Source organism: Alternaria infectoria, assembly GCF_024043175.1.
Source record: "Alternaria infectoria strain BMP 0036 chromosome Unknown scaffold_7, whole genome shotgun sequence".
Taxonomy (NCBI): Eukaryota; Fungi; Ascomycota; class Dothideomycetes; order Pleosporales; family Pleosporaceae; genus Alternaria; species Alternaria infectoria.
In genome coordinates, this window is record NW_026250696.1 from 322,639 (window position 1) to 338,523 (window position 15,885).

At 53.5% G+C, this 15,885-nt stretch overlaps 3 protein-coding genes across 3 annotated transcripts; 1 reads left to right on the top strand and 2 right to left on the bottom strand.

Annotated features, from left to right (window-relative positions):
- Positions 1-2,819: 2,819 nt before the first annotated feature.
- Positions 2,820-4,037, bottom strand: J4E92_004993 (uncharacterized protein; the record flags this gene model as incomplete). Its single annotated transcript, XM_051496377.1, has 1 exon — positions 2,820-4,037. One exon carries the CDS (start codon positions 4,035-4,037, stop codon positions 2,820-2,822), a length of 1,218 nt encoding a protein of 405 aa, XP_051353097.1.
- Positions 4,038-9,833: 5,796 nt separating this feature from the next.
- J4E92_004994 (uncharacterized protein) lies at positions 9,834-12,604 on the top strand (the record flags this gene model as incomplete). Its single annotated transcript, XM_051496378.1, has 2 exons — positions 9,834-10,869; positions 10,920-12,604. The coding sequence occupies 2 exons, from the start codon at positions 9,834-9,836 to the stop codon at positions 12,602-12,604; spliced, it is 2,721 nt and encodes a 906-aa protein (XP_051353098.1).
- A 562-nt stretch (positions 12,605-13,166) lies between these two features.
- Positions 13,167-14,253, bottom strand: J4E92_004995 (uncharacterized protein; the record flags this gene model as incomplete). Its single annotated transcript, XM_051496379.1, has 3 exons — positions 13,167-13,544; positions 13,599-14,048; positions 14,098-14,253. 3 exons carry the CDS (start codon positions 14,251-14,253, stop codon positions 13,167-13,169), a joined length of 984 nt encoding a protein of 327 aa, XP_051353099.1.
- Between the last annotated feature and the right edge of the window lie 1,632 nt (positions 14,254-15,885).

Below are 15,885 nucleotides of genomic sequence, written 5' to 3' on the forward strand. Positions count from 1 at the left end.
AGGATGCGCTGTTGGTAGTCAGCATGTTCTTCTATATGGTAGAATGTTTACTCACCGCTGAACATACTCGCTCGTCAAAGCGGAAGTAAGTGTAAAGATCGTTGACTGGAAGACGCACTCGCCTCCTAGGATATTGAAGATCGGGCCTGCAAGGATCGATTCTGTTGGCAGGAGATGTGGAAGGTGTCCTGGCATATTTTAGACAATGGACATAACCTTGTTGGGAAATAATATATTTTGATGAAGCACTGCGATCGACACAGTTCATATTGGGACGATACATACCAACAACAATAGCCCATGCGCTCATCACAATCCTTGGGACAAGATTGCACCACAATACAGTCCTGACACCCCACTTCTCCGCAATGAAGCTGAACGGTATAGTCACAACGAAGTCTGATGTACACAGTATTAGCACAAACGGCTTCTCTAAATACCAAACTCATCTATCACATACCAAATACAACACTCATGGTGTCCATACTGCCCTGCAGCCACGCCAGCTTCCTCTGAACATCCTTAATTTTACACAACAGCTCCGGTATCGAGCCATCAGGCTGAATGACAGATACATCATGCTTTTGATAATGTTCTTGACATAATCGCAACTCTATCACTCGATTGAGAGGTAACGTGTATAGAACAGAGGATAGCTGGACCAAGAGGAGAAGAAGCACGAGAGGCCATATTGCACGTCTGCGAGAGGGCAAGGGCATTGGAGACGGACTGCGTGATGGCGGTGAGGACGGTGTCGCGACGCTTGTAAGTAGTGGCGCGCTGCTGTCAATGTTAGACATCGTCTTAAGGCTCAGTCAAAGTCATTGTGTATCATCGCGGAACATTTGGCCAAGTGTGAGATTATGGTGTGCTATTGGTGTGTCCTCCAACATGCGGTATCGCGATGTTGCGATAAGATAGGCTTCACGTGAGCCGCGATAGTGAACCTCAGAAGGACGTCCACAGCACAACATCATTGAACAAATCCTATCGTATCTTAGACTGAACTCAGGTTCACTGATTTCTCGAACCTATGCTCTGTATGCTCGTAGCCGCGTGACTCTGTTTCTAAATGCATTGCCGGACTTTATCCCGTGAACCTGTAGGGCTACCCCAGCCACTACATGCCGCCAACGCATCGCAATCTGCAACACACCAAATCGCGTCCCGGTGAGCTGATCCGCCTCAACACTAAGCGTACCGCGTTGATCCCTTGTCGTTCAACGACCCGTCTGACATACAGCGCACCTTCCTTTGTCGCCCAAAGACTGTTATTTGCCTCTTCCTGCGGAGACGTGGCTGGCTGTGTCAAGGGGCCTTCCTTGCACGGGATTTGCTGTCGGGTACTCCGGACAACGCCACATCCACTGATTTCCTGACAGTGCGTATGCCGAAACGGCGAGGCTGGGAGATAATCGTCGATTTCCTGTTTTCGAGGATGAGCGAGGATTTTCCCATGTGTCGTCTTTCTGTATGCATGATCATGCGGCGTCTGTGCTGGCTTTGCTTTTCCCATGCTTAATTGTCATGTATCCACCTAGCGCGCAACCAGCTACAAGCAAAGTGAGGAGGAAAAGTAGCACCATAGCGCGAACTTTGTTCCTCATCCATCGACTCCGTAGTGTATTGCCGCTTTGCCTTCCATGATTGTCCAGGGATATGTAGCCTCTCCGCCAAGGTATGCTGTCCAATATTTCGAAGGACTCGACGGACGCAGGGGACGGCGGCGCAGACGTGGGGTCGGACTCGGCATAACGCGGACAGAGCGTATTGTGTGCGAAAGTAGTATCATCGTCGGTATAGGGTGAGAGCAGTTTGTAGCCTGCTTTAGACGAGTTTGCGGTAGTAATAGAGATCTGGGGCGGTTAGTAGGTGGAAGCGCTGATAGGCCCCTACAGGCGCCGTGTAATACTTACTAGAGGCATACTCGCCAGCGTTTGCAGTTGAGTAAAGGAGGGTCTGCGTGCTTCGATGAGCAGAGCAAGGCAATCTTAAGCAATTGAGATGGCATTGCTTGCTGTGAAACATGCGTGTACCCTGCGGCGTGGACTGTGTAGCATCCACTCGCCCAACATATATCACCAAGAATATCGCATGATGAAACACAGAAACAACGGGATGCCAGGGCGAAAGCGAGCATGGAAGACCAATTCCTCAATTTTGGGCGACCGTTTCTATACTATTGATGCTCTTCGTAGCTCTTCCAGCCCGGCTGTCCAGTAACATTCTGATGAGCTTGCAACAACACGCCCACATCACTTCAACACTTTTTCACCGTTCCACCGCATATGCAAAAGGAAAATAGACAACCGTGAACAAATGAGGTGTCCGAAAAAAGTTTTGGATTGAGAAAGGAAGGGTATCTCGGCTCGCGTAAGCAAACAACAGTTGCGAGTGAGCCTGGTTGTGCTGGCTTGTGTATTTCCAATTTCAGCCTGTAGCCGCTTATCCTCCCCACATGCTGCAGAACAGATCAAACAACCCGTATTAGATGGACTTTATATCCAAGAAGAAAGGGTGCTCGACCTGATCTGGGCTCCACTAGCCACCGCAGGCTAATGCCGTGCGCATGGCAGCAGACGACCGGTAAATTTTGGTCGGACCTAACAAAAGAAATGCTCGAAACAGAAAAGTGACGTCTTTGATATCGCAATATAACAGTAACAAGACGCTTGTAAATGCTGGAAGAAATGACCTGCTATGACGCTCATACGAGTATTTTTGGTACAACGGAGCGCGATGGATGTGATCATGACAGTCCATGGCAGTTGAGTTTTTCGACAGCGGTAAGAATAGCCACTGCCTGGCGCGGTGATCTTTTAAACATGGAGGTATTGGTTGTGGAAGTATTGACCCTGATGTTGCATCGTGGACTGGTGTTCCGGAGTAGGTGTCGTGGGATACATTGATTGAGGCTGTGACTTGACAACGTGACCATACGTAAAGTGCTCACCCTCAGGCGTAATCGGTGGGGTGGGGCATCCGTTCTGCATGACAGAGCTGTATGGGTTCTTGTTGGGCGTCTGCGGGTAAGCGTTGACATTGGGCACGGGCTTGGGCTCCTCGATGGTGACGGTCGGGGGTGGCGTAGGAGGGGCAGCCTGGCGGCGCGCGATCTGCGCTTGTCTTTGCAGGAATTCCTCGACGGTGGCGGACACAGTGGACAGATGCATGGATGCATACTTGCGGGAAAGTACCGGGGACGGCTGATACAGGTGGTTAGACAGACCGATGACTGTTTGAGGGTCGTAAGCACCAGACCAGTCGGTGTTGCGTGCTTGGGGTCGGGACAGGACGCATCTCGCGAGGGCAAGGGCGGATCGGGCAAGGACGGATGGCCGGGTGGAGACGAACTCCTTGTGGAAGAGGGCAATCTCGGCGATGTAGAGAGCCATGTGCTCAACCTCGGCATCGTATGGTGCTTCCGAGAGGGCGATCTGGAGGAATGCGTCGACGGTGGTGTGGCCAATCATCCAGTTCAGGGTTTGCAGAACGTGCCATTCCATCTGAGTGAACATCTCGTCATCGTAGAGAGAGCAGCACATCGACTTCAACTCCCGTACGGTGGGTACGCGGTCCTTCTTGTCACCGTACTTGGCGGCAATGAGCAGGGCTGCGCAGCCAACGAGCTGGTAGTGACGCTTGTAGACAACGCGGCGGGAGCAGTAGCGGTCAAGGAGGTTGACCGCCAGGAAGAGGGTCTCGGGCAACAGCTGGAAGGCAGCGTGGGCTTCAACCAAGAAGTCGAGGAGGTAAGGGCGCATGAACCACTGGATCTCGGTTTGGATGTCAATGGAGTTGACGTCTGGTAGGGTTTGTCCTTCCATGTGGATCATGTGTTGCATGATGTCTTCTTGGTATTCATCAGCGGTCATTCTTGATAGCTCTTCGGCGATGGCTCGTTGTTGCATCTTAGAGACAGCTCGGTGGCGTTCTCTTGCCTCAGCTCGCATGGCATAGATGCCATCGTCGTGTGACTCTACAAAGTAGGAGTCGCACTGGCCGTAGCGGGATTGTTGTTGTTGGTGGTACGCCATGTTGATGTGTTCGGTATGTATCGGGTAGTATCGTCAGGTCTCCGGGATAGACGTGGTCGGGTGTAGGGGGTTTAGTGAGTGGACAGCTTCGAATGATGAGCCGGATTAGAGAGTGGCAGCCTGAAAGGCAACGGTACAAAGAGTGTGATTAGCTGGTATGTAAAAGAAGGTCTGTAGTCGGCGATCCTCTAGTGCTGAGGGTCGAATGTGTTGGTACAGAGCTGGATAGATTTCGTTAGCGGGAGTTCCCCGTCCAGAACCTAGTAGATATCCATACCTTTGCAGAATTAATACAATTAGTGTAGTGAGCGAATGGAGTGTACAAAAACACGAGCGGAAAAGGTCGAAGAAGGCGCAGATTTCATCCAGAAGACTGATTGACGCGGTCTCGTATATCCCTTAGTAAAAAGGGATGTCGTAGGGCAGAGCACGAGCTAACGAGTCCGCCGGGCTAGAGGTATATCGTCGAGGGTACTGGCGACTGAGATCTAGGCTGATGTGTGAGCCTTGGGTCGAGAGATGGCGATGACGATGGTGAGTACGAACAGTGCAAGTCCTTTTCGGCGCTGAGGAAGTAGGTACAGCTAGTAGTAGACAATCTATAAGAAAGACATGTTAGCAGTTGATCAGAACGAAAAGTTATGCCCTGAGTAGTGGGTCAGACCCATTTAGGTAAGGGTCCTGGTCGCTAGTCGAATTGAGGCCATAGCGAGGACGGGACGAGGCGGTGAACGACGGTGAAGAACTGTGGAGATCTGGCAGGATGGTGTATAGCGACGTCTGAGCTGTTAAGATAACGAAGCCCAGCTGCCAAGGAGCATACGACTGTTATATCGGGCACTGCCGCACTCCATATCCACATCCATTGTTCATCCACACGAGTGAAAGAGCAGACGTCACAGGACATCGGGATCCGAGATTGCGCAATACTGGGGTGAAGCGTGGCAGTTCGGCGACGGGTTCTTTACGAGGTTGCTGAGGCAGTGTTCCGATGGTTGGGTTCGTGGCTGAACGCCCTTTGTCCGACACCCTTCTTCGCCCACACAAACGCCCGACCCTCAAATCAATGCCGTCCATGCATGTCGTCCTGGTCTTCCTCTCCAGTCCCTGCCCTCAATGTTTCTAATCTCATCCCAATGTTCTTCGACGGTTCTGTCTCCTTTGTCGAGTCCATAGGGCCGGGAAATCTTCGGGTGAGCACAGCCAGCATCGGTGGAAAACCCCGGCATCAACGGAACAAGAAATAGGTGACCTACCGAGATGATGGCTCAATCGTCACACACGAGGCTGATGGTACAGGTATCGGGTGGATAGCTGTGTAGAGAGCGAAGGACTAGAGTACAGCGAGTTCGTGTTCTCAGCTATCTCTACGTCCAGCGAGAGACGAGGGAGGAGGTCGGCGGATGAATGAGGGCGGAAGGTACAGGGAGTCTGGACTCTTCACGATCCTATTCGAGGAGAGACGGCGGTCGGGTTTAGGGGACCGAGAGCAGGAGATGGGGAGTTTTATGGAAAGATAGGAGCCGAAACACTCAGCACCACATCAGATCCAAAGTTTCTCCGTGCTCGACCGTGGTGAAAGAGAGATATGAGGAGAGGGAGAGAGGGTGAGAGGAGAGCACGATACAGACGGACGTAGCTTGGAGAAAACGACTGGGCGAGCAAAGCCCTAGGAGGTTGCCGCTAACCGCATCTGACACACGGCAACTCGCACAGCATGGGAACAGGGAACTTGATACGCCCACAGCGCCCAGCCAGCCGATGCGTATTCCGCCGCCGTCGTGCCCCATTGTGGATCAACCATGGCGTTTTTGCGTCTGGGAAGCTTCGGCCAGGAACACGCTCGTTGAACGCGTCCTAGTCCCGTGTCTTCCGCAACCATCACCACCACGCCCAGCCCCGGTGCGGTGCTGCTCCCGTCGCGGTCGCGCGCACCCGCTGCTGTGCCCGCCGTGCTGCACACCGCGCCTGACTGCAGCGTAGGACTGACTTGAGTGCACTCGCACCAATACTCGCTGCTGCACTTGCTTTTCTCAACGCGGCACCGACGCTCTGAGCAGCGCCGTGGCTGTAATCTTCGCCTGGCCCCGCTCGAATTAGAGCCCTGCCAGGGCGCCGGTGAGGCCACTCATGCAGCTATACAAGGTTGCAGGATAGCCTACGATCGCTGTCCAATGTCGCCCTCGCCTGCGCACAGGAAACAACTTGCTTTGCACACGGCCAAGACCTGCATAGGGCGTTGTGGCCGCCGCTCTCGCTGCTTGCATCCCAAACATGCCTGCGCCAGAGTCGTGGTTCCCCTGGCATGCTATAGGAAGCTGAGGTCATGTCATAATTAGCCCATTAGGACACGCTGAGGGCTCCTCCTTTGTTGGAGCGCATCAACGCTGCAGACGACGCCTGTCGGCACGCTGCATCCTTGTCACGCGTCGCACCGCCATCACCGCCCAAGGTCGCCTCCGTCGCGTCCTCGACATGCGCATCACGGCTCCACATGGCAAATCTCAGAAACTCAGGAGTAAATTCTGGAGACTCGTGAGCCTTGGCCGACACCGCACTCTGCTCACCATATTCTGCATGGCAGATTACGCGATAGGGGACCCTGGCACGACATATCCTGTGCGACGCAGACCCCATATCGAAGCCGCCAGCCTGACCGTTGGACTCATCGTTTCGTAATGCCCTTGGTGTTTCGACGATAGTAGTTGCTAGTGCTCTGCCCGATGATCCACGTGTTTAGTAGCATCAGCTAGCAACGCGTGTCGGAGCCTAAGTTAGCTGCTGAGATTGCCAATTCTCCTAACTCGCTGTGCGCAGGTCCGTGGGTTTGGCAAGCCTCCACCGCATAGTTTCTAGAAATCAGCCATAGCCCGGACTTGACCTTCCCTTGCTGACCAGCGGGATTATGGCGGGGTTTGCTTATAGGATTCGTCCTCCTATTACAGGTGCGGTCCCTATTACGAGGTGCGGTCGTGCCGCATGCAAACGAGTCACTTCTTGCAGCGCTTCGATGTTGCAAAAGCGCGTTGACGCAAACATGTGCGCAGACGCGTTCATGCATGTACGATCTTGAGTAAGGAAGGTGCGCCTCAGACTTAGCGAGCCTCAGCTCTGCGCGGCCGCATCACAGAGTAACAACCGTCCCCACGTCGTGCAAGCATATACGGCCGAACTCCACAACTGACGTGAGGATCGCGAGAACGGCGAGGTCTATCGACATGATGATGCCGCTGATGGTTCACCTGCCAAACACATCTAGCCTCGCCGTCCAACTGCAGCATCACAATCCACGGCCGTTTCGCAACTCTCTTCGCACGCGTGCTGTGATTCGGCTTCGGCTATTGACAGGCGGCTGGGCCCATCATCTCGCGACGACGGATCTTAGCGTGATCTTTCGCGTTCATCATCTGAGTAAAAAAGGAAGATCCTAACCCGGCAACTCCGCATTGGAGCCTGCTCTAACATAGTGCTTCACGTCGCTGCTGCAGCTAGTGGCCAGCCGACATCCGCAACTGTACCATCGCCAGCCACCAATGCACCTCAGCACGTCCGGGTCCAGGCATTATGTCACAGTCGCGAAGAAACGCGTCTTAAAGTACCTGAGCTGTGCGCACGCGACAAACCCAAGCTATTTTCTGATCCTACTCCGTGCACACCTGCCTCGGTCGGACGCTCTCACGGCGCTGGACAGCCTTCAAGTGGGCCGATCCTCACATCCAGCTCATTGTCAGCAAATTTGCTCCGACTTTTCTTTCAAGAAGCGGACCTGGTGAGGAGAAAGATTGTCGGTATGACAAAATGTCAAGCGCTTTTCGCAGCAACGCTGCGCCGAGGCCCGCAGAACTGTAACCCGGTGCTGCGTGCAACTCGTCATGGAGGCATGCTAATCTGGAGCTTCATCGCTTAAAGGCGTTACCCGGACACCGCATGCACTTGTCAAAAGATCTGTGCATGCTTGCACGACGGCGAAGAGCAAACTTTTCAACGTCTCTGGATGTGGCTGCGGGACCACACTGCATGTTTCAATACTCAACATCCGCTGTTCTGCATCAAGCACCGTGAGCAGTAACGGATCCAGCGGTTGCAACCAGTCTTTTTGCCCGGCGTCACTGACTTGCGTTCCACGGACGATGAGGCCCGCCGCAATAACGACATACCTCGCCGGACGGTCCAAGCTCTCGCCTTGAAATTTCCAAGGTTCGACTTCTGCTTCATCGCGAGATCATCCCGATATTTGCTTCTGAGCGCGTCTTAGGTTTTGCAAAGCCCCTTGGGCGTTCACGCGTCACACGTTTAACGCGTACCGCGTGCGCGCCGCCTTCCACATTGTCATGGACCATGAAACCCTGGGAAAGACTAGACCTGGAGGTCGTCTTGACTCAGCCCAGTACCTGGGTCTAGGCGGAGTTGCCATCTCAAGCCAGCCCCTGGAGATCCTTATGTTACTATTATTGCGCAACGGATCTGAACAAGTCAAGCCATGTATCAAAGCTTCGCCAATAACTCAACCAAAAAGAAAAGCCAACGTCGTTGCGGCGCAACAATGCAGCCTCCGCCCGTACGAAGGGATGCATTTTCCCGATGAGCGTTAACGTGCCAACGCTTCTGCAAACGCTTCTGCAAACGGTTTTTCGTGACGTGAGCATGAAGACATTGAGTTTGGTCCGCACATGGCCCGGCAAAGCTAGTTTTGACTCGCGCAATATTGCCGGAGCAATCTCCAACATAGGACTTGTCAGAAGACTTGAGGCGGTTTTGGACCACCGGAACATTAGACCAACGTCAGCAGGCCACCTGCAACACCCGCGTCTTGAAGATGAATTTACAATAGTCCGGTCTTTCGCAAGGTTGCACCGCACCGTATATACTTGAAAATACATCACGTCAAAAGTTGGACATCTGCTTGTTGTAGGTCCTTCACCCCGCGTAAACGAAAAAGCTCGACCTACGGCAGTTGCATCCAACACATAATATCTGCCTTCAACATATGCACTGTGTCTGTTTTCAAAACATGTGTACGAAGCGTGGCGTGTAGGTATCCTTAAGGCAGATCTTACTGATGGGAGACACTATCCATAGAATGAGCTCCTTCACGGCATGGTGCCACGACAAGTGTTCGTGTTCACCATAATTCTATCTCCCGCGTATTGTCCACTCATCACTGCATTGTAGTCATCCACTCTGTGATACCAGCGGCGAAGGCTCGTAGCAACATGTGTTATGCTCCGTCACCGAGCGGTAGGGGCCTCTGGACCTAGCAGCCCCTGGAGGTACAGACAGCCTGGTTTGCGGTTCGCCATCGCACGTACGGTAGCGAAACCTATGTATCCCCCGGTGGCTTCATTCACCGCCTGATTGTATGAAATACCTTCTTGCAGGCAGGAGGATTCGGTCCCGGCGTTGGACAAGGGCGGATCGGAGCGTGGGGTACGAGGACGCCGAGCGTCGGACTCGGCGAGGTTGTAGGGATCTAATCGCAATCAATCATCTCTCAGTATGTATGTGAACGACCAAACGCTTTCTGTGAGAGACGTTGAGCCAACAGAAGCCGTTCGAGTTGAAAGCATTGTGATGCAGTTGCGGAGTTGATGCGGAGGTCGTCGGCAATAAGGAGGAATGTTTCTCCGTGATCTGGACCCACCGAAAAGTCAAAGTCGGCTCGCCAAGAGTTCGAGAGAAGTTCGCGACTGAGCTCTTCCGTCACAATGAGTGTAGTATCGTAATGCAAGCGCTCCTCTATAGACGTACGCGCAGTTTCACGAATCCCACGGCTTAATCAAGCCCCCGAAATTCACCATGGACATCCATCGATCTCGCTTCGTGCCCTACCCGCCATCTGCGATCAACGCGCTCGCCTTCTCGCACACGGAAGCCGAACATGGACAGCAGGATCCTGCTTCTCTGAGACTGGCGATTGGACGCGCAAACGGAAACATCGAGATATGGAACCCTGCAAGAGGCTCCTGGCTCCAAGAGAAGGTCTTCTATGGCGGCAAAGACAGGAGCGTTGAAGGGCTGGCATGGACCCAAGAGCCAGATACGCGCGATGCGCATGGCAAGGTGGTGCCTGGTCGTCTGCGACTCTTCAGCATCGGGTACTCGAGCAGCGTCACAGAGTGGGATCTCACTACAGGCCTTCCGGCGCGCCATTCGGACGGTAACCACAGCGAGGTCTGGTGCTTTGCTGCACAGCCAAGGAAGAGCGCGGCTAAGGGCGCTTCAAACGAGCAGAGCGGTTCGTGCCAGAAGCTTGTTGCAGGCTGCGCTGACGGCACGATTGTTCTTCTATCTACCGACGACAACGATCTCACCTTTGAGCGCTTCGTCTCGCGCGCTACGAACAAGAAGGCGCGTGCCCTGAGCATCACATACAAAGACCAGCATACAGTACTGGCTGGTTTCGCCGACAGCATGATTCGGGTCTTCGACACAAGGAGTGGAAATGTGATTCGGAACATCTCTCTGGGAAGTGGCCCCCATGGTGGGCCAAAGGAAATCCTAGTATGGAAGGTCAAATGTCTGTCAAATGGCGACTTCGTATCGGGAGACTCTACTGGTGACATCCGAATCTACAGCGGCAAGAACTACAGTCAAACGCAAAGGATATCTGGACACGAGGCGGACGTGCTCGATCTCGCCGTGACCCGCGACGGAACCAGCATCTTCAGTGCGGGCATGGATCGCCGCACCTGTTTCTACACAAGCAAGAAGGGTCAGGCTCAAGGACAGAGCGGAAAATGGCGAAAGGTGTCGCACCAGAGGCACCACGAGCACGACGTCAAAGCTATGACAACTTACGAGGGCAACAAGCTGAGCGTGGTAGTCACAGGAGGTACGAAAACTCGCTCATTCTGCTCAGCTCACGACTAACATACATATCAGGTATCGACACCCAGCCCATCGTCGTTCCAATCCGCACATTTGGTAAGGAGCTTAGTCGAGGTCTCCCAGCATTGCCTCCTACGCCCCCGTTAACGAGCGCCCCGGATGCAAGATTACTAGTCAGCTGGTGGAGCACCGAAGTACGGATATGGCGCGTCAAGCCTCAAGATGATGGTACGGAAAAGCCCAAGGTGGTTGCACGCCTTGCTCTGCAGGGCGAGGAGAACATTATATCCGTGTCTATCTCCAGAGATGGTGGACTTCTCGCCGTGGCAACAGCCAGCACGGTAAAGCTGTTCCACCTATTGCAGCACGCAGGAGCCGTGCGTGTACGTAGGCTAGAGATGCCTTCTGTCTCTGGCGCAAAGACTCTCAAGCTGTCATCCAATGGCAAATGGCTCGCGGCGGTCATGGCGACCGACGAAATCCAGCTGGTCCGAATTGTGCGAACAGACGATCCGGCAGATGCACCTCGCGCGCTTGAGAAAGTACAGCCCCTCTACCGACTTGAGCGCGACATGTCTACACAGAGTCCTCTCAGCGGGCCCTCGGGAGCTTACGAACGATCCATTGCACATGCCGACTTCTCCAAGGACGGTAATATCTTCGCTGTTGTTGACTTGGCTGGTTACGTCGATACATGGGTCGTGGAAGGGAATGAAGACACGACTGCACCAGAGATCGACATCGACGACACTACACCTGCTGCCAACGACGATGATGGCTCCGATGACGAGGAAGAATCACGGGAACAAATAACCTACTTGGGACAGCATTGGATACGGAACCCATCTGGTCATTTGCTTCCCCGACTCGATTCAACGCCTGTCTTGCTCTCCTTCCAGCCCAGCTCCGACGCTTCCAACCGACCAGAGCCTAACGGCAACCCCGCGGTACATCCAACAAGACACAACCCTCATCCCCACTCGCACGAGCTGCCTACCGCGGACTACCGACTCCTCCTGGTCTCTGCCGAGCACCAGCTCTACCTCTTTGACGTAATGTCCGGCCGCCTATCAGACTGGTCAAGAAGAAACCCACCCTCCAGCTATCCCCACGAGTACAAACAAGTCGACCTCCCCGCAAAGGGCTGCATCTGGGACGTGACAGAATCCCAACAACGGATATGGCTGTACGGCGAGAAATGGCTGTTCATGTTCGACCTGACCAAAGACTTCACAATCTCAGATACCGACCACGCAGGCAAGAAGCGGAAACGCGACGCTCTCAAGAACAACAGCGGTGCCGGTGACGCCGTCCCTCAGAAGGAAGCACCCGTCACCAAGATGCGCAAGTTCAAGAGCGACGACGCAGACAAAGCTGGGAGACAGAAGTGGATGGACGTCAACGCCGTTCGTCGCAAGCCCGATGCCGAAGACGACGACGATGTGGAGAATACCAGCCAACCCCTCACCATCCTACGGAGAGCGAACACACAAGAAGGGGCTGAGCAAACAAATGGCGAAACAGGAGAGGAGCTGATTAACGGCAGAGGAGAAGTCGGAGCAGTCGAGCAAAGTAAGCGGAACGAGCCTTGGTGGCACACATTCAAGTACCGTCCCATACTTGGTATTGTTCCCATTAGCGGTGATGATAGTTTCCACGCGCCCGAGGTGGTGCTTGTGGAACGGCCGAGCTGGGATTTGGATCTCCCACCGCGGTTTGTGGGTACGCATGAGCAGTAAGAGACGTATGTGTTGGGATGGTTGGTGGATTTACAGGAGCGGTAGATGTATAAAGAGATACCTAATCTGACGCGATGAATTGGCCATGTTGTTTTTGTCATTTTCGCTTCTCTGTGCTTGCTTAGCTGTGTTCTTGATCACAGTGATGCTCTGTTCCTATGGATGGCAATACAGCTATGCTAACATACGGTGTTCATATTCAGTGCATTTTCTTACTGGAAGATGTAGAGTTCACAGGAAAGGCAGGCAGCGAGAGTACACTTTGAGAAACGAACTTACTTCGTCATGACTTACCACTACTCCTTACAAAGGGAATACAACAACGAAGGTGTTTAACTTAATATTGATGTAAATGGTATTTATGCTATCCATTCCAATATATCAAAGCTACCCAAACCCAAAACCACATTGGGCTCAATCAAGATAATGCTATAGTAAACGCCATGGGGTATACAAGTAACCCAGAAAAATTCCCACAAAACGGTCGTACATGTCGTCAAAGAACCAGCGTCCTCACTCCTACAACATTCCCTCAATCTACTTGTCCAACGCTCCCCACCACTTAGACGCGCGATCTAAACGGCTCATAAGCGGTAGGCTGACCCGTAGGCGGCGTCTGCTTCTGGCTGCTAGGCCACTGCTGCATCTGGTGACCCTGCTGGCCAAACGCCGGCGACGCAACCCTCTCGTATGTGTATGGGGTCTTCTCAACGACCATCTTCTTGTGGCTGCTCTTTCCGCTGCAGCAGCACACGCTGATGAGCCAGAAGAAGCCAGAGCCGATGGAGAAGGCGACTGCGAGCCAGAGAACGGAGAGCATCTGGCTGCCCATGGAAGCCTTGATGTTGTAGGGATCGAGGACCGTCTTGAAGACGCCGGTTATGGTGCCGTAGATGGCTGTCGCGGTTCCGGCGGCGGCGATGGCGAAGAGAGTTTGTGCCTGGGGTTGTTAGTATGGAGATCATGTGGGGATTTGGAGTTGGGGGAGACGTACGGTAGACACGACAGTAGTAACAAGGCTGCCCCATCTCGAGAAGATGGCGAAGAAACCAATGACGAACTCGACAGCCGTGAGCACAATCGTGATGACAAAAGCCCAGTTCATCCAGCCAGCAGCCTTCTTGTACGCGTTCATGCCGCTGTCGTATTTATCGCCGAGCACCTCTTGGATGTTGGTGCCGTTCATCCCCCAGATAGCGAGGGGATCGAAGTGGAACTGGAACTTGCGCGCCGAGCAGTATGTGATAGTCTCCTTGCCGGATTCCGCATCTTTCTCGCCCTCGCAGTAGGAGAAGAGGCCGACCTGGTAGAAGTCCTTGAGTTCCTTGGCGTCCATCTTGCCTCGGAGGGCGTCGAGGAATTTCTCTGCGGCGTCGGGCGTGATGCCATCGGGTATCTTGTCCAAAAAGTTCTCGGGGTTCTCGACTAATTTACTTGTGTCTGCCTGTCGTGGGGTTAGTTGTGTGGGTTTGCAAGGCTGGGAGAAGGCGTACCTTGAAGAAGTAGAGATCGCGCCCCAAGGCTGTTGCTGGGGCGTTGTTGCCAGACCATGGCGTCTGCCCTAGCATGACGATGATGAAGCATATTAAAGATGCGAGGGTAAGGCACATAGGCGTGAGGATACACGCGAAGCGCCCGACTTTGCCCATGTTTGCGGTTGCGGTTGCGGTGGTTGTTGTTGTGGGCTTGGTGTTTAGTGGGAACCGAGTAAGGCTGACTGATGTCACCCAAGAAACAGAGTCAAGAGGCTGGCAGTAGCGATCGTGAATCCGCGGTTGTGGTGGAGTCACCCGTGGATGTGATTATGGTGGACAAGGCTAGACGTTAAACGACAGAACGATGAGTGCGACAATCCAGTGGGCCGCCACAAGCTTTTGTACAAACTACCTCAAACGCGGAGCTGAAATGCGCAAGGCAAAGTGCCCAGCCGAAGGGGGCTGAGCGGGCGCACAGCTTGGGGTCATAGGGTCTGTGCGCGGCGGGGCCAACAGTGGCTGATCCTGGGTTAGTCTTCACCAGCCTCAGTGGGCTTGCGACTGAAGTGGGTTGTGATGGCCAAGAGTGCTGACACAACTCTGCTGCGGAGGATAGTGCGTGTGCTGTTGGCATTCGCAAAGCACTGCCGGCCAGAGTGCGTGTTGCCAGGCCTGAGTACGGTGCTACATCGGTGCCCAGGGCCATGAAGGTGTCTTCTGATCAGTTGAAGCTTGAACAGATGGCAATGTGCCTCGATCACTGCGAATGCACAGCTGCGATTCTAAAGTTGCATTCTTGATTATCCAACACCCCAAACATACACTCGATTAATAAGGACAAAACCTGATATAGTCGTTTCAGCCCTCCCCGCTACCGTCAGCTCGGCCAAACGCTACCCGACAAGACAGCAGTCGGAAGAACGACGGCAGTACCTCGCACAATTACCAACCACCAGTGCCTTGGGTCCACGCCTAAATGGCCCAAGTCGACAAAACTTTGCAGAGGCACAGCGACAGAGCCTCAACACTCCTCGTCACTGAACTTCGAGAATCACTTGGCGTAGGGCCTGACGGTCATCACACACTTGGATTCCGTCGTTATTTTTAGACATTTTCTCTGCACCGCATCGCCCGCTAACCTCCTTGGGAAAGAGCTGGAGAAACGAACGGCCCGCCTGTCACGATGCTGATCGTGCATGATTCGTGCCATTGCTCGTTCTCGCTGGATTGAGATGTTCGAAAGAATGGTTGCCATGAGACATGACGTTTGCTTTCTTGCATCATGGTTTCTTCCTCCGTTTGACGTGTGTGGAAGGCATGTTTCAATGTCGAAGGGTGGACCCTGGAGATCACTTGCCATGTTCCTGACCAAGCCTGCGTACTCTTAACGCGCGTCCCCGCAAATCTTTCACATACCGACTTTGATCAGCTTCCGCCCTAGTCGCGCACAATGTCACAATCACGCAAGCTGTTGAGATGAAGTGTTCATGTGGTTTGCAGAAACATGGCCAATCTGGCTCTGATTTTCTATCTTGCATCCACCGCCCTAAGCCTGCAGTAAGCTCTGCATCTTGGGCGGGACGCGCGTCGACCCCTCGTACACCGTACACATCAGCTCTCTGCCACGGATCCCCACCGCGCCCGTGTACAGCACCTCCAATTCTCAAAACTGTGCAGTGCGACGAATACCTAAACGTGAAGCTCATACGTCGTGCGTACAAGTGCCAAAATGCTCGTAAACATACAGAAAAGACATAGGAGATATCGCAAGTCGTAATCCAAAATGGCAAAATGGTATAAACAGTG